Raw genomic sequence first — 25,556 nt, forward strand, 5'->3', positions numbered from 1 at the left:
ACAGGGGGCCAGTTTGCTGTCTCTCAGGCCATTGGAGGGCCTGTTGAAGAGTCCGGCGCACATTCCACACATGCGCACTGTGGGCCCAGGCCCAGTCTGTTGCTAAGCAGAACAGGCAGAGGTGGCAAAAACACCCAGCAGGCTGAATAAATGTCCCTGGTGGGCTGCATGTGGCCTGCAAGCTGTACTTTGAAGACTTAGATCAAAACACTCCTAAGGGAAGCAAGAAAAAAAGGAAGAAATCACATTTAAAGGAGCTCCAATATGTCTCACAGCAGACTTCTCAGTGAAAACCTTATAGGCCAGGTGAGACCCTATCAGACATTGGCCTAGGCAAAGAATTCTTGAGGAAGACCCCCTAAGGCAATCACTGCATCATCAAAAATAAACAAGTGGGATCTGGTCAAAATTAAAAAGTTTCTACACAGCCAAGGAAACTATCATTAGAGCAAATAGACAATCCATAGAATGGGAGAAAATATTTGCTCTCTACACTTCTGATAAAGGTCTAATAACAAGAATCTATCTAGAACTCAGAAGAATTAACAAGAAAAAAAAATCAAACAATGCCATCAAGAAATGGGCAATGGAAATGAACAGAAACTTCTCCAAAGATGACAGAATAATGGCCTGCAAACATCTAAAAAAATGCTCAACATCTCTAATCATTAGAGAAATGCAAATCAAAACCACAATGAGATGCCACCTAACCCCAGTGAGAATGGCCTGTATCAAGAAATCCCAAAACAACAAATGCTGGTGAGGATGTGGAGAGACAGGAACACTCTTATACTGCTGGTGGGACTGCAAATTAGTGCAACCTTTGTGGAAAAGAATTTGGAGATACCTCAAACAGCTAGAAATAGAAGTGCCATTCAACCCAGCAATAGCATTATTAGGCATCTACCCAAAAGAGCATAAGACATTGTATTATAAAGACATCTGCACCCGAATGTTTATGGTAACACAACTCACTATTGCAAGGACATGGAAACAACCCAAGTGCCTGTCAATTCGTGAGTGGATAATCAAAATTTGGCATATGTTCACAATGGAATATTACTCAATTCTAAGAAACGACAGTGAGCTAGCACCATTTATATTATCCTGGATTGAGCTTAAGCCCATTATCCAAAGTGAGGCAACACAAGATCAGGAAAATGGGCTCCACATGTACTCGCCATCAAATTGGTATAGACTGATTAAAGCTATGGTGCTCAAATGGTGGTAGTGTTCACTAGGGATTGGGGAGGGTAGATCCACATCTTAGGGATGTGGTGAGCATTATGGAGGGGAAGTGCATACCTCTAACCCTTCCTAGAGAGAAGTAAAGATATAAAATGTAACCAAAGTGTCAAAAAAAACTAAAACCAAAAAACATTAATCGGATGTCGGGCAGGTAGGAGGTAGTAGGAAGGGATGAGTGTATACTTACATAATGAGTGCGATGTGCACCACCTGGAGGATCGATGTGCTAGAAGCTCTGACTGGGGGGGAATGGGTGGTAAGGGCAATATATGTAACCTTAACAATATTTGCGCCCCCATAATATGATGGAAAAAAATCTTATAGGCCAAGAATGAGTGGCATGACATATTCAAAGTGCTGAAGAAAAAATATCTTAACCTTAGAATATTATATCCTGCAAAAATATCCTTCAAATATCAAGGAAAAATAAAGACTTACCCAGACAAACCAAAGCTGAGGGATTTCATCAACACCAGACCTGTCCTACAAGAAATACTGAAAGGGGTTCTTCAATCTGAAAGAAAAGGATGTTAATGAGCCCTATGAAATCATCTGAAGGTATATAACTCACTGGTAACAGTAAGCACACAAATACAGAATACTCTATTGTTGTAACTGCAGTTTCTGAACCACTTATATATTGAATAGGAAGACAAAAAGACAGACCTATCTAAAATAACTACAACTTTCTGAGAGATAGATAGTGTAATAAGATGTGGATAGAAACAACAAAATATTAAAAAGTAGGGGTGTGTGTAGTTAAAGCATAGAATTTCTATTGGCTTTCTATTTAATTGTTTATTTGTTTGTAAGCAGTGTTGTCACGTATTTTAAATAATTGGTTATCAAATGTTTTCTGCAAGCCTCTTCATAACCTAAAATCAAAAACCTACAAGGATACACAAAAAATAAAAAGGAAAAAATTAAATCACACTACCAGAAAAAATCACTCTTACAAAAAGAAACACAACAAAGAAAGAAGGAAGAAAGAGAAGGCCACAAAACAACTAGAAAACAAATAATAACATGGCAGTAGTAAGTTGTTACCTATCAATAATATTTAATAATATTGAATGTAAGTGGACTAAATTCTCCAATCAAAAGACATGAAGTTGCTGAATGGATTTAAAAAGAAAAGACCCAACTATATGTAGTCTACAAGGAACCCACTTCACCTATAAAGACATGTTGACTAAAAATAAAGGTATGGAAAAAGATTCCATGCAAATGGAAACCAGAAAGAGCAGGAATAGCTATACTTCTATCAGATATAATGGATTTCAAAACAAAAGTTGTAAAAAGAGACAAAGAAGATCATTATATAATGATAAAGGGGTCAATTAAGAAAGAGCAAATAACACTTCTAAATATACATGTACCCAATATGGGAGCACCCAGATATATAAAGCAAATATTTATCAGAGCTAATGAAAGAGATAGATCCCAATACAATAATCATTGGAGACCTCAGCAGACCACTTTCAGCACTGGACAGATCATCCAGACTGAAAAGCAACAGATAAACACTAGACTTGATCTGCACTATATACCAAATGGACCTAATAGTATTTATAGAATGTTCCACCAAACAGCTGCAGGATATATGTTCTTCTCTTGAGCTCATGGATCATTCTAAGGATAGACCATATGTTAGGCTACAAAATAAATCTTAGAAAATTAAAAAACATTGAAATAACATCAAGTATTTTCTCTGACCACAATGGAAAAGAGTTAGAAATTTATAACAAGAGGAATATTGAAAACTAAACAAATGCATGGAAGTTAAACAATATGCTTATGAATAATCAGTAGGTCAATGAAGAGATTAAGATGGAAATTTTAAAATTTCTTAAAAAAAAATGAAAATGAAAACACAACATATCAAAACCTATGGGATAAAGCAAAAGCAATAATAAGAGGAATGTTTATATCAGTAAGTTCCTATTAAATACATCAAAAAATTAGAAAAGCTTCTAATAAACAAACTAACAATGCATCTCAACTAACAAACAGAAGCAAACCAAACTCAAAATTAGTAAAAAAGAAATAATAAAGTTCAGATCAGCAGTAAATGAGATTGAAACAAAAAAAATACAAAATGAAAAGTCAGTTTTTTTAAAAGATAAGAAAAATTGAAAAACCTTTGGCCAAAATACAAATGAAACTGAGAAGACTCAAATAAATAAAATCAGAAATGAGACATTATAATTGATACTGCAAAAATTCACAGGAGAGTTAGACTACTATGTCAATAGATTGGAAAGCTTAGAAGAAATGGATAAATTCGTAGACACATACAACCTACTGAGATTAAACCAGGAAGAAATTCAAAACCTGAATACACTTATAACAAGTAACAAGACAGAAGCAGTAGTAAAAAGTCTCCTATCAAAGAAAAATCTCAAGAATCTATGATATAACTGCTGAATTCTACCAAATATTCAAAGAATAACTAATACCAATCCTATTGAAGGTATTCCAAAAAATCGAGGAGGAGGAAATACTCTCAATCTCATTCTACAAGGTCTATATCACCCTGATACCAAAATCAGACAAAGATACACCAAAAAAGGGTGGGAGGGATGATAGGTAAATTTCTGTGATAAACATAAATGCAAAAATCCTCAACAAAATAATAGCAAACTGAATTCAAAACATTAAAAAGATTATTCAGGCTGAGTGTGGTGGCTCACGCCTGTAATCCTAGCACTCTGGGAGGCCGAGGCAGGAGGATCACTCAAGGTCAGGAGTTTGAAACCAGCCTGAGCAAGAGCGAGACCCCGTCTCTACTATAAATAGAAAGAAATTAATTGGCCAACTAATATATATAGAAAAAATTAGCCAGGCATGTGCCAGCATGCCTGTAGTCCCAGCTACTTGGGAGGCTGAGGCCGTAGGATTGTTTGAGCCCAGGAGTTTGAGGTTGCTGTGAGCTAGGCTGACGCCATGGCACTCACTCTAGCCTGGGCAGCAAAGCAAGACTCTGTCTCAAAAAAAAAAAAAAAAAGATTATTCATCTGATCAAGTGAGATTCATCCCTGAGATGCAAGGATGGTTCAACATATGCAATTTAGTTAATGTGATACATCATATCAATAGAAACATATGATCATTTCAACTGATGCTGCAAAAGCATTCAGTAAAATTCAACATCCCTTCATGATAAAAACTCTAAAAAAATTGGTTATAGAAGGAATGTAACTCAACATAATAAAAGCCATATGTGACAGACTCACTGCTAGTATCATATTGAATGGGGAAAAACTGAAAGCTTTTCCTCTGAGATCTAGAATGAGAAGAGGATGCCCACTTTCACCACTGTTATTCAACATAACTGGAAGTTCTAGCTAGATCAATCAGACTAGAGAAAGAAAGCGCATCCAGATTGGAACAGAAAAACTCATATTATCCTTGCTTGCAGATGATATGACCTTATATCTAGAGAAACCTAAAGACTCCCCCCCCAAAAAATGATTAGAACTAATAAACAAATTCAGTAAAGTTGTAGAATATAAAATTAAATTTAAAAAATTAGTATCATTTCTATATGCTAACAGCAAACAATCTGAGAAATAAACCAAAAAAGTAGCCACATTTACAATAGCTACAAATAAAATAAAATGACTGGGAAAAAACTTAACCAAAGAAGTGAAAGACCTCTACAATGACAACTATGAAACATTGATGAAAGAAATTAAAGAGGGAACTGAAAGAATGGAAAGATATTCAATGCTCATGGATTGGAAGAATCATTATTGTTAAAATGTCTATATTATCCAAAGCAATCTATAGATTCAATGCAATCCCCATCATGATACTAGTGAAATTCTTCACAGAAATAGAAAAAATAATCCTAAAATTTGTATGGCATGACAAAGGACCCAGAACAGCCAAAGCTATCCTGAGCAAAAATAAAAACAGAACTGGAAGAATCACATTACCTGACTTCAAATTATACTACAGAGTTGTAGTAAGCAAAACAGCATGGAAATGGCATAAGAACAGACACATAGACCAATGGAACAGAATAGCAAATGCAGAAATAAATCCAGACATCTATGGTGAAGTTATCTTCTACAGAGGTACCAAGAACATACAGTGGGGAAGGATGATCTCTTCAATAATGGTGCCAAGAAAACTTGATATCCATATGCAGAAATATAAAACTAGACCCTTCCCTCTCACCATAAACAAAAATCAAATCAAAATGAATTAAAGACCTAAATCTAAGACCTGAAACTATGAAACTACTAAAGGAATACTTTGAGAAACGCTTTAGGACATTGATACAGTCAAAGATTTCTTGAGTAATACCACTAAAGCACAAGCAACAAAAGCAAAATTGGACAAATAGGATCACATCAAGCCAGAAAGCTTCTAAATAGCAAAGGAAACAATCAACAAAGTGAGGAAACATCCCACAAAATAGGGGAAAATATTTGCATGTTACACATTTGAAAAGGGACTGATAACCAGAATATATAAGGAACTCCTTATATTAAACAATCCAATTAAAAATGTGCAAAAGATCTGAATAGACATTTCTCAAAAGAAGACATACAAATGAACACCAGGTATATGAAAAAATGCTTCACATCATTCATCATCAGAGAAATACAAGTCAAAACTGCAATAAAATATCTCACACCAGTTAAAATTGCTTTTATTTACCCAAAAGACAGACAATAACAAATGCTGGCGAAGGTATGGAAAAAGGTGAACCCTCGTACACTGTTGATGGGAATGTAAATTAGTGGAGACCAGTATAGAGGTTCCTCAAAAAAGAACTACCATATGACCTAACAATCCCATTTCTGGGTATATATCCAAAAGAAAAGAAATCAGTATATTGAAAAAATTTTGGCTGTTGTGAATCGTGCCCCCATATTTATTACAGCACTAACCACAATAATCAAGATTCAACCTAAGTGTCCATCAGTGGATGAATGGGTAAAATAATTGCAGTACATATACACAATGGAATATTGTGTAGCCATAAAAGGAATGCAATCCTGCCTTTAATAACAACATGCATAAAACTGGAAAACATTATGTTAAGTGAAATAAACCATAAGCCAAAAACAGACAAATCCTGTATGTTCTCACTCATATGTGGGAGCTTAATAATAAAACAATTATCTCATGTAAACAGAAAGTAGAATAATAGTTTAACTAGAGGTTGGGAAAAGGGTAGTGAGAAGAGGGGAATAAAGTGGGAATAGTTAATGGGTGTAAAAGTACAGTTAGTTAGACAGAATCAACAATATTTGATAGCACAACAAAGAGACTATAGTCAACAGTAAGTTTGGGTGTACTTTAAAATAACTAAAAGAGTGGAACTGTAATGTTCTTAACACAAAGAAATGATAAATGCTTGAGGTGATGGATACCCCAAGTACCCTGATTTGATTAATACATTGTATGCCAATATGAAAACATCACATGTATCCTATAAAGATATGCAACTATTATGTACCCATAATAACTAAAAATTTAAAAATTTAAAAAAGAAAAAGAAAAGCCATGATATGTAGCATTTGACAACATCCATAGTGTAAATCCTCTCACCACAAGAAATTTTAAGGTATCAATGTGAAGTCACTGAATGTAGAATTGGGAAAGGATTGTTTTATTACTCTTTTTCTTCATATTCACTCAAAAAATATCTTACTGCTGCCTTTCTCTAAATGTTCTATAATTCCATTAACCACATTTTGTTCACTTGCATATTCATACAAGCCTTAGGTTTGGAGGTGAAATTTCATGTTCAATATCAACAGTATTAAATAAAACACATCAAAGGAAATAAACACTTGAAATGGCTCACCAAAAGGAAAATTATTTGTTAAACTGTCCTCTTAGAGTTAGCATAAGTATGGAAAATATATTTTAAATGAAAACGTATCTGGCCTAGGAGAGTAAAAAAGTCTGTTTTACAGCAAGTTGAAGTTTAGAGAAATATCCATTTTTCAGTTATCAGAATAATAAATTAAATCAAAGGAGCAAGGAAAGAGAAGACAGAAAACAAAGGAAAATAAAGGAAAAACAGGAGGTAAGTTAAGAAAGAGCTATTGCTTATGAACTAACTTCTTCCTGCAAAATGATAGGAAAACAGGGAAACAGAGAAAATTGCATCAGGCTTCAGTGTTTATATTTTTGATGGAAATGTACAAATCATTTTCATCCTTTGCAGTGCTGTCATGCTCCATCACTTTAGTCCATTTTCACCTTGCAAAGAAATTCTGAATGGGCCTTCCTTCTCTGGCAGCCAATTAATCTCTCACAAGCCTGCACTTGCAGCCTGTCTGCCAGGGATGTCCCACACCTTAAGCCAGTGACTTGTGAGCAGATTTCTTCCCCTCTTGAGCAGTTCTTTCTTCCCTTAAGCTATGTGAAGACATGGCTTTTCTATTTTGTTTGGGAAACTGTGTGAGCTACAATATATCATTGAAGAATTGCTCCCTCCACCCCACTACCATAAATGAATATAAAGTACTCCCAAGTAATTGAATTGGCCTTTAATGACAATAGACAAAGCCTGAATATAAATTAGGAATGTGTATAATATTTTGCCAATATTAAATGTAATATGTATTTAAAGACAGACATTACTAGATTATATGTTCTCTATGTATATTTGTTAGATTATTATTGTGATAACACAGATATACTACAGGAAATTTGCCTAAAATACTAAAATTACAAATAAAATAAATTTTAGTTTAATTAATGGCATATTCTGTATGTGAATTTTTTTAAGGTGAGACTATAATTATTTAAAGGTTGAAATGCATCAATTAAAAAAAGTAAAAATCCTATTCAGTTACTTCTATTCAATAAATTCAATCTTTAAAAATCACTACTACTGAACTATTTACATGTGGTGATGATTATGTTAGTCACTGGTGTATGTCTATTTCAGTAACAGCCCAAAGGAGTTACAAATATTAATTATATCCTCATATTTTGATGATGCTGTTCACAGATCATCTTTCTTCCCCTCTCTTTATCTTTGTTGCTTTTACTTATTTTCACTTATTTTTCTATGAAATCTTTGGTGGATTTTTATTTTTTCTTTAACATATTTAACAATTTTTTGATGTTGGCTTTTCTCTTTATTTTCTTTTTAATTAAAAATAAAAAACCTCTCAGCAACTATGTAATGTATGTCTTTAGAAAGAAGACATAGAGAAAATATCACAGTTATTCTGTGAATAATTAAATGTATATTCCAAAGTATTTTTGTTGTTCCAAATATCGGGAGAGTGAAAATAGAAGGAAAAAGCATTCTGACAAGCTATATTTATTTTTGTTTAATTAAGACAAAATATATTAGATCATTTCAGATGCTTTCATTCATTTCTGTATAGAGATGTTTCCATTTGCTGTCATTTCTATTCTATCTGAATAACTAACTTTCAGCATTTCTTATAGGAAAGATCTGCTGGCAATGAATTTTAGCAGCTTTTATATATCTGGAAATTTGTCTTGTCCTCATGATTGAAAGTATTTTTAGCTGAATATTGAATTTTCAGCCCTCAGAAATGTTATTATGCCTCCATATTTTCTCTTAAGGTGGCTGCCATTGGTATCATTGTTTGTTGTGTGTTATGTTTCTTTTATCTATAGCTACTTAGGATTTTTGTTTTAAGTTTTGCTTTTGACAGGTTGACCACAATATACTTCGGTGCATTTTGTCTGTTATTAATCATGTTTAGATCTTGCTGAGCTTTTTGGATCAACAAAATGTATGTTGATTTTTTCATTAAATTGGGAACATTTTGGCAATTATTTCCTTAAAAATGTTTCTGCCTCTTTTCTCCCTCTCTCCTTCTCTCTGACCTCTTGAAACCTAATTATACATATGTTAGACTTAATGAAATTTTTCTACCATGACTGATACTGTATTCATGGTTTTAAATATTTTTTTCTGTTCTTCATATCAGATAATTTCTACTGTTCTGTTTTCAATAATGCTACTCCTTTTTTCTGCAATATCCAATCTGATATTTGGCTCACCCAGTGAAATTTTTATTTCACATATTATGCTTATCCATTCTTCCATGGGCCTCTTTTTTTTTCTATTTCAGCATATTATGGGGGTACAAATGTTTAGGTTATATAAGTTGCCTTGCCCTCCCCTCTCCCCATGGGCCTCTTTTTTATGATTTTAATTTACCTTATGAAATTCTCTATCTGTATACCCATTATAACTATAAATTTCTTTAAATTTTGAACATACTTATAATAAATCATTCGAAGTCTTGGTCTTTGCTTTCCAATATTTGATTTAGTATTTTTTTCTATTACTATTTTCTTCTGTATGGCTTGCATTTCTCTATACCTTCCCATATGTAGCAATTTTTAAAAAATTATATTCTGGATGTTGTTAATGACAAATTTTAAGAAATATTATCTTTCTATAAATGGTAGTAAGTTCTGTTCTAGTGAATATTTTAATTATGGACAGATCATTTTTGTCCTTTAACGCTTGGTTTTATTCTTTGATAAGGCAAGTCTACTTTTTGTTTTCAACTTAATTCATGAAGATGACCTTTACTTCTATGATGGGGACCTTCTGGAATTCCCAACTGAAAGTCTGAGGTACTCAGTGAGTTATTTCTACTTCAGCTAGGATTAAACTCCAATGTTTTCTAGCAGTGACTAACCTCTGATATCATTGTTCAGCTCTTAACTATAGAACAGAAAATCTCTGCTAGGCCTGGTGGAATCTTACTCTGTGGAAATGCCATCTAGAAGTTGGCCGAAAATACGTGGTGAATTCTCACCCAAACTATTGTCATTCTCAGCTCAAGTCCCCTTTCTCAGGTACCCTATACTGCAAATTCCAGATAACTCAGCAATCCAGGCTTTTCTCACTGCTTCTTAGCTCAATGAGACTTCAGTTCTACTGGGTTCTACTTCTGATTTAATAGTTAGAAAGGGCTTCTAAGTAGAAAGTCAGGAAGTTGCAAGTGGAACTACCATTTGATTCAGCAATCCCATTACTGAGCATCTACCCAAAGGAACAAAAGACATTCTATAAAAAAGACATCTACACTCAAATGTTTACAGCAGCACAATTCATAATTGCAAAGATATGGAAACAACCCAAGCGCCTATCAATACAGGAGTGGATTAATAAAATGTGGTATACGTATACCATGGAGTTCTACCCAGCCACAAAAAACAATGATGATCAAGTACCTCTTGTATTATCCTGGATAGAACTGGAGCCCATTCTACTAAGTGAATTATCACAAGAATGGAAAAACAAGCACCACATGTACTCACCATCAAATTGGCATTAACTGATCAACACGTGCACATATAGTAGTTACATTCATCAGGTGTAGGGCAGGTGGAAGGGAGAAGAGGGGATGGGTATATTCACACCTAATGGGTGTGGTGCACACTGTCTGGGGGATGGACACACTTGAAGGTCCGACTTGGATGGGGCAAAGGCAATATATGTAAACTAAACATTTGTACCACCGTAATATGCTGAAATAAAAATAAAGTTGGGGATGTCGCAGAGTTCATGTTGAGTTTTCCTTTTCTTAAGGATTACCATCCTGTGTTGTGTTTAGTTCAGGGCCAGTAAACAGCTGCTTTATATAATGTGTGTATTAATACTTTTATAGTTGCTTTTTGTGAGAGGACAAGTTCAGAACTGGTTACTCTATCCCATGGTTGGAAGAATGAATCCTAATAAGCCATTTTTTTTTTGCTAGATAAAGGAGATAAAGCAGACTGCCATTGATGAGGCAGATTGAGGATAATAAGGGAGGCAGGAGCATTTATGGTTAACATAGAGCTTGTGACTCAAGGGGTTTTGTGACAAGATACATCTATGCTTTAAAGTAAAAAAAAAAAAATGGAGAAGAGATGAACTTCAGGGATCAAATCAGTAACACCTGATGAGATGTTTTTGGGGAACACAACAAATCTGAATAGAAATTAGACATTTTCCCTCCTTCTGCCAATTAATCTTCCTGATTTCCCTCCTTTTGCCATTAATCTTTGGGAAATAGCTGACCTCATGCAAAGATAAGCCATAATAAAAAGAAACCAACCCAGAGCTTAAGAAGAATTGAAAAAAATTGAAGAATAAATGAATATAAACCAAATTCCAGTGAAAAACATGCAGTGCATAAAGACTCACATAAGATATCAAATCAAGAATTCAGATAAAAAGTACTCTGTATTCTCAAAAAAATTACCAAAATGCTATGTTTTAAATTGCTTTTATATAATAAAACAAAACATCAAAAGAGCTAAAGTATTTTGTTATGATTTTACAAAACAATAGATGCAGATGAAAAGCAGACTGAGAAAGATCAAGAAATAAGTGAAATAGAAAGCTGAGTTAAAAGCTTTTGATTGCTCCCCCCCCCACAACATACAAATAAGAATAATACTTGAGAGTTATAAAGAACAGGTATGAGAAAATAATAAAAAGAGAAAGAATACAAGGATTGTAGAAAAAACATTAAGTTTAGAGGGAAATGGGACAAAATAGAACATAATGTTTCTAAACAAAATAAATGGAATAAACAGAGGAGAAAAAACAAAAATATAGGGGAAGAAATTTTCCTGGAATAGCAAAAGTCTGGGAATAATAACTGGAAATTTCTATCAAGGCATGCTGTGCTAGAATTTCTGTACTTATGTTTGTGAAAGAACTATAAGAGCTTGTGGGCATAAAAAGCAAATCATCTACAAAGAAGGCTGTGGGGGAAGAGGAAGAGAGATTAGGATGGCCTTAGACTTTGCCAGTGGTACAAGACAATGAAACATTTTCCTACAAACACTTGTTGAGGAGAAGAACATATGACCCAAAATAGTATAACCAGTCAAAATTACTGGTGAAACACTGAATGATCGTGAAACTACTTAACATGTAAAATTATGGGTGCAAAGGCTTAATGTAAATATAAAGTAGGTACCAGAAGGCGAGGGGAGGGAGGACATTGAACAACTATAGCTTTTGTGATTATGATTTTCACAATTCTAAAATTAACAAGATCTTTAAAAATTCAGAAATGAGTAAAAGGAAAATGGGAGGAAATATAAATATGTTCATTTTTCTACTATACTTTCTATAAATTAAAATGTTATTAAAAATAACATACTTAATTTTAATATTTTTCACAATATTAGCATATCTTTTAGAGAGTGATGGTTCTTGCAGTAAGAAAGTATTTACTTGACACTCAGCAAGGCCTTTAATTATATTTGTTTTGTTTTATGATTAACTTCCATATAATTTAATGTAACAATTACTATTTATATAAATGAGAATACAATTCTCATCTATTTGTCTTCCTATATCTCAATATCTCTCTTTATATCTATCTATTTCTATCTGTTTTCCTCTCTCTCTCTCTCTCTCTCTCTCTCCTCTCCCCACTTCCATATCTCTCCATAAAGCTATAACTGGAATAATTACACTAATATTTAAAGAAGATTATTTCAAAGTAGTGGGCTTTGGAATATAAACTTTTTAAAAAAATTTTTGTACTTATATTTTTAGAATCATTGAAAAAGATTTCTATGTAAAACATTTAAGAAGAAAATAATTTTATTATTTTAGTACTTCCCTCAGACAAATTGAATATCATAAGTAAAACCTAAGCATATCTGTAAATTTTCACATATATTGGTATATATCATGGGTCAGCAAACTTTTTCTTAAAGGACCATACATTAAATATTTTAGACTGTGGACCATATGGTCTCTGTTGTAGCTAAGCAACTCTGCTACTATGGTAGGAAAGCAGAATAGAAATAAATGAATTGGTATATTCTAATAAAATTTTATTTATAAAAATAAGTCTGTCCACAGGCCATTGTTGACCCCTAGTATATATTGACACATCATCGACTTTAGTTATTAAATACTTAGATATTAAATTTTTCAATATCTCTTTATCAAAAACAGAAATATGAAGGTAAAGAAATTATTACAAAATATACCTATTTAATAAGTTTATCAATTTTATGTTCTTGTGCCAGATATTAATTACCATACTACTTAACTTTGACAGGAAAGGAGTGTGTTGTTGAGTAACTTCCATACATATTTATGTACACACAAATCTTAATACCCTTGACTTCTCGAAAATGTCAAAATTTAAGAAGGAAAGAATAAACTTTGCTTCTAACAGTTCTTCTATCCTCTGCTCAAATTGATTTCTCCCCTTCCACATTACATTTACAACCTTGGTTAAAGAATCTCAGAATATAGGAGCTGGACTAGATCTCTGAGTGTATCAAATTAAATACTTTTATTCATACAAGAAGGAAATCTACTAACACTGAGATTAAATGATTTATTTATGGTTACCCGCTAGTTCATGTCAAAGTCAGGACTGACATTCAGTCTCCTGGCTACCATTGCAGAGTTTTGTCATTACACCGTGCTATTGAATATAGCATGGCTCAAGCCAGAGAGGAACCAGTTAATCAGAGATTAACTAACTGATTATCATATTAGGAATGTACTTACATTGACTCCTCTGTTCTCAACACTTAGTAGTTATTTTACTTCTATTCTTTCTCTATTTTTATAATAGTTTTATAAATAAAGTTACTTAAAGGCATTTAATCATTACACATAGAGGAGTAATACTGCTCTATGTATACCTGGTTTCATTAAGAAATAGCCCTTTCATAAAATAGAAAAAGCCACAGCTACAGCTGTCTTCCTTGCTCAGTCATTTCTATTAGTTTAGATCAGTGCTTCTCAAACTTTAGCATATATCAGAATCCTTCAGCTGAAACACAGATTATTGGGCCCGACTCCAGAGTGTCTGATTCTATACATTTGGAATGAGGCCTGAGAATTTGCATTTCAGACACATGTCCATGTGATGTTGACACTAGTAGTCTGGGTAAAACACTTTGAAACCTACTAGTTTAGATTCTCAATCCTAAAGGCAAATTATAATTACCAGGGGAGTTGTTAATACACTAAGGCCAGGACTCTATTATCCATTGAAATAGAATGTCCGGGGCTTGGGAATGCATCTCAGTATTTTGTTTCTTTTTTTTTTTTTTTTTTTGGTTTACTTAATTATTTGATTCACATATTGTAATTGTGCATATTTAAAGGGTACAATTTGATGTTTCAATGCATATCTATATTATACAATTATCTTATTAGGGTTGATAGCATATCCATCACCTTACATGCTTACTATTTCTTGTGGTGAGAACCTTCAGAAGCCTCTCTTCTAGCTGTTTTGGAATATACAATATTTTACTGCTAACAGTAGTCACTCTAATATACAATAGAAACCAGAATTTATTCCTCCTAATTTTAACATTGTATCCATTGACCAACTTTCCCTCCCACTCCCTACTCTCTTCCCCAGTCTCTAATAAGTGTTGTTCTATTCTCTGCTTCTATGTGGATATTATTATAGTAGTTTCTAAAAGTGTCTCAGGTGATTTCAAAATACAGCCAAGGCTAAGAAAAAATTAAGAGAAATAATGTTCTAAAAAAGTTTATTTTGTTTTATGAACTAGTACAATATTTCCTTTTCTTAACATATTCCTTTATTAAATGGGGACAATTTTTATGTAGTCATTTCATGATAAGGAATAAATGAAATAGTATAAAGATGACTTTACCAGGTAATTCTACAAATTTTAGGTAATTTAAATTTGGTAAATTTTATGCTACTAATTCTATAAAGTGCTTAGAGATGGTTAAGAATTTTTCTTTTAAAATGTTCTTGTAAAATTTTTGCCATTTATAAAATTACTTTATGCCTCAGATCTTTAAATTATCTTTATTAGCATTGTATAGACAACATTTAGATACTAACTCCTAAAACTTTAACTCTTAATTTTTCTCCATACAGTGAAATATGCAGATGTACTTTGTATGGACATACAGATTCTGTGAACAGCATTGAGTTTTTTCCTTCCTCCAATACTCTTCTCACGGCTTCTGCAGACAAGTCCTTGTCTCTATGGGATGCAAGAACGGTAAGCAAATTATCCACTATTTTCCTAGGTTTTGATAAGTCTAATCACTCTTACTCTTCAGGCATTGGGTACAATTTAAAAAGTGATTGTGCAAGGGTATGCAGGGTAAAGGGATGGTGATAAGTTCCTAATTATAAGATCCTTTCTATGTATTCCTATCTATTCTGCCTCCTAAGTGCTAGCATATAAAAATAATAAAATTACCACATTCAACATTAATTCAACAATTATTTATTGAGCAAGACACTCTTCTGGTTCATGGGATACAAAAGGGAAACACATTGTACTTTTCCATAAGCAACTTGGAGTTTGTTAAGGAAAGAGAAATAGATTATTTTAATGAAATGGGGTATGTGTTAAAATGGAAGACTATACAAGTATGGGGGGAAATAAAGGAAAACTCGCATCTGTTGGCAGAGTGTGGATGGCTTCCAAGGGAGGCTATTCTTGAGCTGAGATTTGGAGGGTAAGTAGGATATGCAGGTAACCTTGAGAAGAATGGATTCTAGAAAGGGCAATGCATGCACAAAGCCCTATAGAAGCATGAGGCTGTGATGGCATATTCTGAGAATAATAATGTACATGGATAGAGCTTAAGGAAGAAGAGAGAAATGACAGGCAAGAATGTACAGAATGACAAGGATAAGATCATGAAGTATTTAAGCTTTAAATTATTTCAGAGGGAATCTATTAAGGAGTGTTAAGTAAATAGGGCAGCATAATCAGATTGATAGTAGAATAAGGGAGCCAATTTCATGAGCAATGTAGTATAACAGGTTACGAGTAGATGGGAATTTGAGCTAGGATATTGTCTATGAGGATGAAAAGGAGAGAATGGATTAAAGATAGGAAATTTACTGGAATTTTGAGAGTGATTGGTGATGGAGATTATGAGAGGAGGTGGAGTTCAGGGTGACCAACTCTTTCAATGTATCTAGGATTGAGGTTTTTCCTAAGTCATGGAAAAAACCTCAGTTTCAGAGCTAAAATTGGACAGTCCTGGACGACTGTGGGTTCAAGAGTGAATTCAATGCTAAGAAGTGGAAAAAAAAATGTAGAGACTACACTTTCAAACAGTTTGGCTATGAACATGAATAGGAGAAAAGATTGTAGCTCTAGGGTCAAAGGAAGGATCCTCCTTTGTTCAGATAGAAGACAGCATGTTTATTTGTTTAGGGGCAAGAGCAGGGGAAGAGAAAGGAACTGAAAGTGCAAGTAAGACAAGAGATAACACAAGTTTATTGAGCACAGATTTGCATAACTTGAAGAATGCCAAGATTTATAAAACAAGGTTCCTGTAGCCTTCTTAGCAATATTACAAGCCTTCTTAGCAATAAAGATTACAAGAAAAACAAGGACTCCAGAAAAGACAAAATATCTGTAGTTTCTGGTTCCTAGGTCAATTAAACAAGAGAACTTATAATTTCTCCCCATTTATCTTCCCATATACAAAACTTGATTGGCATAAATAAAAGAATATGATGATGGATGGTGTGAACAGGGATAGAAGTTCAGTATATGAGGTCCTATTTAGTCCTCTGAGGCAAATTTATTTAGGATGAATGGAGAACAAAACGTCTTCGGCTTTACATATTATAGAAAAAAGCTAATGGTAGAGCTGCACATGTCTTAGTCACAGATTGCAGAGATTTATACTTCTGAGGAAGCAGAAGTCAAGGGGGAATTGTGGGAAGAGTATATCAGACATGACTTAAGAATAAGATCAGAATGATTTGTTGTTGGGTATAAAGGTCCTGCAACCCCCTCCTTGCTCTAAAATAGCTTAGACACTGATGCAGTGGGGTTCACTCCTGCTAATGGAGAATCAGTGGAAAAGCAAGATTTTCAACACATTTAGCCCTAAAAACTTAGATGTGAAGTGTGAATAGAAACAATTGATAAAGGGATACCCATAGAAAAAAATGTTAATTTAGCAGTGACCTAAATCTTATGCTCATTCTCTATTGACTTTAGGTTCTCTCTCTCTCTCTCTCTCTCTTTCTCAAATACTGTAACTGAATGTTCTAAGAAAGCATATTTCTTATTTACTTTCCCTCATGTGAACACTGAAGTACTAATGCTTGGAAGTAAAACTACTCTAATTAGAAAAAACAAAATCTCTCATATATCTGCCTTAAATATATACAGTTGTTTGTTGACGGTGACTTTCCCCCCTGATGTTGTCAGCTCTTTCTATGCTATTCTTATTCTCCAGAGTGTCAGAAGAAAAGGATTCAGCACAGCACAGTGCCTTTAGCACAGAAGTATTAACAGAATTGTATTAAGAATGAACGTATAAGAGTGTAGAAGTGTTTATGAATCTCAATGGTATCACTTTAATCAATATAAATATTCTTAAATTGACTCAATAGCAAATTAAAATTTATATTACTAATATTATCATTGTAATTTTATTATTATGCATGCTAGCTTTATATTAATTAATACTAGAAAAAATTCTCTCAAATATTTGGTATAAATGAAATGTTATTCATAAGTATATAGTAAATGCATCATTGATTAGAAATAAAGTTCATTTAATGAGTTTATTTTCTGAAAATATTCTCAAACCAAGAGTTGCAAAAATTAAATTGGTATCTATGTACTGTAGAAAACTAGCATGGAAAGCAAAGAGAAATTCACTTAATTTAGTTATAAATAATCATATGAGGTAAATTATTAACTAAAATATTGAAATAATAAAACTATACAAATAAAATATGAGAGCAATGCTAAAATTAAACAGAATCATATCACTAAAGTCGCATTAGGCAATTTTGGTGACTTTGTTTCAGTTGTACCTTATTTATTTAACAAAACAAAACAAACTTTGAATTACCCAGATATTTAAAAATTCATGTTATATACATAGCTTTTAAAGGTACACGTTATATGTTGCCCATATAATATGTAATTATTAGTTGTTTTTTATCCAAATGGTTCATGAGGTAGTTAAAATAAATTTATATTTGTAGTTAAATATTATGAGAAGCTTAAAAGGGCAGCCAGGATAGCTGTCGTTTTTTTCTGTGCAATAGTAAGAACTGTATAACATATCGATATGGATGATATTATCTGACTTACAACATAAACTGCTCCATGGTATACTGGCATGCTTCTTATTTATAATTTTTTAGAATATATTAATTCCTTGATAAATGATAAATTGCCAGGTTAGTCTGAAGTTCTGGACCTAAAAGTAGATGAATGACTTCCTTCTATTATTAATAAGGCAGTAACAGTATATTTTGTCACCTCAGTGTGATCAATTACTATTGAGACACCTTCTAAAATATTTTTTGATGAAACATGAAAGTGACCAGTAGATTATATTCCTATAAATTCGTTTTAAACCTCCTTCTCCCACTCTCAAACATATATTAATTTTAAATCATTAATCTAATCCAACAGTTTATTATCAAAGATATGCTTGTGGAGACCTCTAAGTCAATCTCTAAGTCAACTGGACATATCAGCTCTGGATTTGTGGGGGATGAGGAGAGGAATATAAATCTCTATAATTACCAAACTGAGGCTATAAAACAACTTGCAGTTTGGGAACTCATGAAATTGCTCTGTTTTACAGAACAGCATATATTTTTCTTCACAGTTATGAAACAGTAAAACTATTTTATTAAAATTAAAAAATAAGATTGTCAGAAAATGGTATAACATATAGTAAATTTAATAAGAAATTATATGCCCTTCCAAAAATTGACATGCAACATCCCAATGTACATCAGTGATTTGGAAGCCTGTTTAAAATAAATGCAGTGAGATTAGTAGTCATTCACAAGCCAAGTGAAAATAAGGCTTTTGATTTTTTTTTTTAAAGGAAAGAATGCTCTCACTGTACAGTAAAATATAGAATGAGAATGAGCTGAGTGATGCATCTATGAGTTGTATCAGGGGTGGGCTGACTACAGTCAGAATTGCTGACATTTTGTCTCTCAATGAATCAGACACAGAGGGTGCATGACCTGGACTGCCTTTAGTGGCTGTGCCTTGCTCTTCAGAATAACTGCAGGCACCCATTCAGCATATAGCATTCTCCTGATTTAGCTTTAGCCAAAAGATCTAGCAAGGGGTCACTATGAGTTCCTATAAAGTGGAAAAGCTGCAAACTCACAAAAAGTGTAACCCTTTTTGGTGTCTGCCTCATGTCTACTAAATAGTTCACCCTGCACATTGCACTGCTAGTTTCTCAAGATGGGCTCTGGTGAACTCTTAGAGAAGCCTGAAGTTACAGAACCCCAAAGTTGGAAACGGAGGTCAAGCTGGTACCTTTTCTGCTTTATTCCTCCGCCACACTCAGTTTAGTAAGATATATTGGAGATCTGTGTGCCAGGCAATATCCTGGGTTCTAGAGAGATGACTGTGACAGAGTCCCTGACCGCAATGAACACACAGACATTTTAGGAAGCGGGGATAAAGATTAAGATAAAGCTTTGGCATTTTTTTAATGTGCTAAAACTCACTATCACAAGAGCTGATTTTATGGTTTACATTTACTGAATATGCACTATGCACCGTCACTTTACCTGCAACATCCACAGAATGCCTCCAGGAATCTGATCTGGTGGGTATCATATTATCTTTATTTTCCAATTGAGAAAATGGAAGCTCAGGTAGGAAAAATAAGTGAACCCAGCTCAGCCAACTGCTTAGTGGTAGAGTCAAGAATAGGCTGCCACTCCAACCTCAGTCTGCCTTCTTCTTGCCCCTTGGCCATTCCCATGCCTTTTAAAATCTACTTACTTAATCCCTTCAGATTTCTAACATAGTCTCCAAACATTTTTTGGTAAAAATGTTTTAAGCATTTACTTCTATTATGGCATTTTATATATGTAATAATATATATACATACCTAAAATAAAAAGAATGACAGCAAGATATAAGTAGCAATATTAAAAAATTCTGTATTGTTATTTTGTGACCTCTAATTTTGATTGGTTCTGACCAAACAATAACAATAGTATGTTATCTCAGTGAGAAAAGATAATTCATATTTATATTTTCAAAAAATACTGTTTTAATGATTGCAATTAATGACTATAATTCAATGATTCACAAATCTATCCTATGATTGGATTTAGCAGCTATAAGAGTTGAAAATGCTCCCTTAACAAACATACAAAACTCTAAAAGGAAAAAAAAAGCTTCATTGTACCTACCAATATGCAGACTTGACTTTCAAATTCATCCACTAATTATGCAAAGGTATTTTTGTTAAAATTTTGCTAGGCTTTTTTCTTATCCTCAGGTCAATGAGATGGTCTTATAAGTTGATCAGAAATTTTCAAATATTTTAAAACAAGGTGAGAAAATTCTGCTTCTACATTTTTAAAACAGTTAGATGGAAGCATTGTTGAAGGTTACTGTCCTTACATAGAGTTGACAGGGGAAATAGTGTCAAATATCTGTTATCAAATGTTCTATAGCACAGTTTCTTTTGAAAGTGGTTCCTTTTTTTGCTCACTATAAAAATGTCAACTTTACTTTGATAGGATGATTGGCTATATTATTATTTTTAAAAATATCTGCATATAGCACACTGTTGGCAAATACTTATTGTCACATAAAAAGGTCAACAAATTAGGAATACTTGTGTTTTGGGGAAAAAAAAGCATAATTCATCTTTAAGACCAATTTTCTTTTAAATCCTTTGCTGCAAAATAATTGTGAAATTTTATGGTGGGTAGGAAACATCGTTTTGATCACTCCCTGGCTCAATACAAAAGATTGTGAAGATTCTAATCATCAAAGGACTAGTTTACATAAAACTAATCAACTTATAAATATCCAAAATGCTCCAAACTACAAAAATATTCAACATAAAAGAAGCTTCATTGCATTGTTTTCATATATTGTGATGCAACTTGCCTTGGAAACCTTGATTCGAAGACCATATTACACAAATCCTATGCAAAAGCAAAGACTTTCTCTCTAAATAAATAGCATTAGCTACCCTCGGTTTTTTTAAACACACTATACCCTAAATAAATAGCATTAACTACCTAAATAAATAGTTAACTACCATCAGTTTCTCCCTAAATAAATAGCATTAGCTACTGTCAGTTTTTTTAACACACTAACCACATGAAATACAATAATACTCTTTCTTTTGAAAAGCTTTGCCTTCATTATTTCATCTGCCCAGCATATCTTTTCCCCTTGTCAATCGAGAATTTGCATCTATCCTTAAAGGCTTATTTTACTTCATCTCAAAAGCTCTTCATGCTTGTTCCTCTGGATTAGGTGCCCCAAGAGGAAAACAAAAAAACTTTGTACCACATAGAATTTTGCTTATTATTTCTTTGTAAAGTACTTAAAATGTTGAACTTGGTAAGTGAGGCTTTTTTTTCCACAAAAAGATGAGCCTTACCAATTTGCTAACATTTTGCATAAATATTAATGGTTTTAGAGATGTGCTACTAGCAGATATATTTGAAAAAATAAATGTACTTAAATGTGTTACTATAGAACCTGAACTTGCATACTATATTATCTTGTATTTATATTACACAATATAGCACAGTAGTAGTATGTATGCAGCCATTCTGCCTGGATTTCTGCCCAAATTCTGGTGTTTATTTGCAGTGTGGCCTTGGAAAAACTATATAAAATTTTTGCCTCAATTTTCTTATTTGTAAAATGTGAATAGTAGAAGTACTTATCACATAAGGGTGTGATGAGCATTAAATGATTAATCATATGAAGTGCTTAGAAAATGACCGATAAGAATATAATCTAGTTTAGGTATTCTCATAGCAGCTGTCATCCACATTATTATTGTTTGCTTAGTAATATTTCACTATTATGAAACTCTGACCTTTCTTTTCTACTTTCACAATGATTGGCATAATTGGTGCTCATTAAATATTGAAGGAAGTGAGGGAAGGAGGAAAAGAAGCAGGCAGAGAGGAAGAGAGAAGGGAAACGAGATGGGAAGGAAGAAAGGAAGAAAAAGAAAGAAGTGAGAGAGGGAAGGAAGAAAAATAATGTTTTGCCACAGTATTTTTTCTAGCACAAGACCCTGTGCCATGTTTGTCAGATATAGTATGTTTCATTTTAATTTCTTTTCCTTCCTTCTATTTATATTGATGCCAAAGCATAACACAAAATTGGCACTAAATAATAATATTTATATTATATTTATAATATATTTAAGAAATATATAAAAATTGCATAAATATATAAATTATGCAATTTTGTTTCCCCAGGTTTATCCTCCTCTTCCTTTCTGATAACAATATAGTCCACCTTTACTGTTTCTATCAGTCCCCAATATTGCCTCTGAAATAATGTAATTTTCCATTTCCTCAAAGTTATCTTAATTTTTTTATGTCATTTTCTTTTATTTCAGACTAATAAGACTTTTCTTTTCCCCTCATTTTTCTCTGGTTATCATGGAGCTTCCAGTGTGTTATCACCTTAATGTTTAACAGCCTCTATTTTCCAAATAATTTCTCTTACTTCATTAAAAATGTAGTAGAAACTATGTTCTAAGACAAGTTACACTGATAAAGATGGCATTATGGGTTATTTTTCCAGAGTATTATTAGTAACAAAAGTAAAAATTGCTGATTTTTCTATAGTCATGACTAACTGGCTTATTCTTCATATCTTTCCCAAGAAAAATAACATTTGGATAGTTATCAGTTGCTTCTTATAGCATTCATTTAAAAAATTACCTTATTGTCTGTGTTTTATAAAATGCATAAGACTTTCAGAGCTTACATTAGCATCATTTAAATTTGGCATTGGTATATTTGCCATTAGGTATAAGTACATAAATTACAAGTTATTATAGACTGTGAATCAAATGTTTTTCTTTTTAGGTAGAACAGAATTTTACCTGAATAATCTACTTTTTTATTAAAAATAAATATTTTTAATATACAATAAAACTATTTGTATATTAAGTAGATCAATTTAATATGCTATATAAGATTTTGAAAAATTGTTATTTCACTCTGCTAAAATTATTATATACCTCATACCCTCCGCATAAAATATTTGCATGCATATCACAAATGCCATCATTCTTTCCCTCATTTCCTTTGCAGTTAATATAAATAGCATTACAGTGGCCAGCAGTGGGAAAACTAGATTTTTGTATATAGGTATCAGCCTTTAAAAAAATATCACATTTCAGTAATGGAAACAATGATTCATAATGACTGTGTATTTCCAACTAATACATATAGATTAGTTTTATGAAATTATTTTAGTTCTGTAAAAGTTAGAAATAATTCCTTCATACTTTATGAAGTTCATTTAAATTTCATCTGGAAAATGTAATATAAAGATATGATATAGTTGGATGAGATAAGAATAAGTAAAATCTCTAATTAATTATTAGGAATAACTTGAATATTCTCAATACTCCTGTCATAGTTTATATACCCAATTGTTCTATCTTTTATGTTTATTTCTATGGTTTGGATCAAATTCTATGATTGGAAGGAACAAACCAAAAGAAAATACCAGGCACTAAAAATCCATACTTTGAATAAAAGTAACATGAGCTAAATCTTCTCAAAAACTTTTACCCATATGCTTACCCAATTGATTTTTATTTCATTGCTGAAAAACCTTATTTTTAAAATCAATTTTAGGGTATTTATATTATTATCTAAGAAGGTATGAAATTTAGATACAACAAAATAGACTATTTAGTTCCTCATATTTTTAATAATACCTGTAATGAAAATAGCATTTATTGTGTCAGGTACTTTAGACACATGATTATATTTAATCATCACAAACAACATTGCAAGTTAGAGAATATTTTCACCATATTTTAGATGAAGAAACTGAAGATCAGAGATGTTAAATAACCTTTTCAAAGTCTACAATATGAGTGCTAATCTGGAGATTGCAACTCTGTTCCTTCTATTGTCAAAGTCCACCTCTCTTTAGCACAACATGTTATCTCTATTTTAACATGACATTAAGTATGACCTGATTATCAAAAGGCATTTGTAAGCATCTGCTTATGAGCCTGGGTTTGATGCTGTTCCAGATAAAATTAAAGCCCTCTGAGTCTAATTCAAGTTCATTATTTTGTCTCCTATGCCACCAAGTAGGTTCTTATGAAAGAGTAAAGGTTAATATATTGTGAAACATAATTATTTAATTCAATATTTTATAAAATTATATAGCACATTCCAAAGTTAAAGACATTTGTTTATTCCTTCTTTGAATAATATTAATGACTATTTCTTCCTATTTTATTTTATTCAGATTGCCAGTGTAATTATAGGGATAGATTATTGATAGGGATTATTGATAGGGATAGATTATTAAAACCTAAGGAGAGGCATGTATCTACCTTTTTATCTATTTGAAATGAATAAGAAATAAGACTATCACATATAAATACAGGAAACTCCAGTGCATTGCCTCCAGCCTTTTCCGCCTTGAGTATAGTGTAGAGAAAATATATTAATAGATTTTGAAGTCAGGTAGAATGGACTTTGAGACCAAGTTCTGTTACTTCCTGACTATGTGTGGTGAGGCATAATATGTAATACCTGTAAAATTCAGCATGCTCTTTCAAAATGGGAATATTAATTAATTAAATCACAGTTAGCACTGGGAGTATTTATTTGGATGTCAAAAAGGGTCAGTATTTTTCCCTTTATTGGGAGCTGAGAATACTGGTGACAAGTCTTCTCATGATTTGTAGATCTGTCTCTTTGGTTGATGGGTTAAATGATGCTTAATGAAATTGAATAATTCCATTGCAGATTGCTTCACACAGTGTTTTGTCTGTTGCTGTCACTTTCAAGAACTCAGTGACTGTAATTCATTGCATCAATTTGTAATTCCACAGCCCGTTTAGTGTTTATTTGACCCATCTTACTTGTAGTCTCTTAATTTCAGTTCAATATCTAGGAATTCTTAGGAATAATCTTGTCACTGTTATTTATTCTTTTATACATTCAACCCATTAAAACTTCAATAGTGATGGCTTGGATATACATCAAGATAGTCTTAACTTTGAATTCATTGTAGCACTACATGTTAATTATAATTTTTAGGTACCATGTATGAAACTATTATAGAAATTAAATACAGCATGTTGGCAAGTGTTTCTGGCATCCTACTGTGGTTGTGATTGTGATCAGTGTAAGATAAAACAACACCTCTTATTATACAGATCTACAGCACTGGAAAATTATTAACAATTAATTAACGTACATTTCTAATGAATAATCATGAATGCTCCATGTAATAATGGGTTTTTTGATCATTTATTGTATACTAAAGCATTTCATTCAATAAGAAAATACTGAAAAAGA

The 25,556-nt window shown here is 32.6% G+C and overlaps 1 protein-coding gene across 1 annotated transcript in view; it reads left to right on the top strand.

Moving 5' to 3' along the window:
- The window catches only part of SPAG16 (sperm associated antigen 16), an 838,437-nt gene that overhangs the window by 483,126 nt on the left and 329,755 nt on the right, over positions 1 to 25,556 (top strand). Inside the window, exon 13 of the mRNA XM_020288215.2 lies at positions 15,120 to 15,246. Within this exon, the coding sequence (XP_020143804.1) occupies positions 15,120 to 15,246 (127 nt within the window). The remainder of the gene's footprint in view (positions 1 to 15,119; positions 15,247 to 25,556) is intronic.

This window comes from Microcebus murinus, chromosome 8 (genome assembly GCF_040939455.1).
Source record: "Microcebus murinus isolate Inina chromosome 8, M.murinus_Inina_mat1.0, whole genome shotgun sequence".
NCBI lineage: Eukaryota > Metazoa > Chordata > Mammalia > Primates > Cheirogaleidae > Microcebus > Microcebus murinus.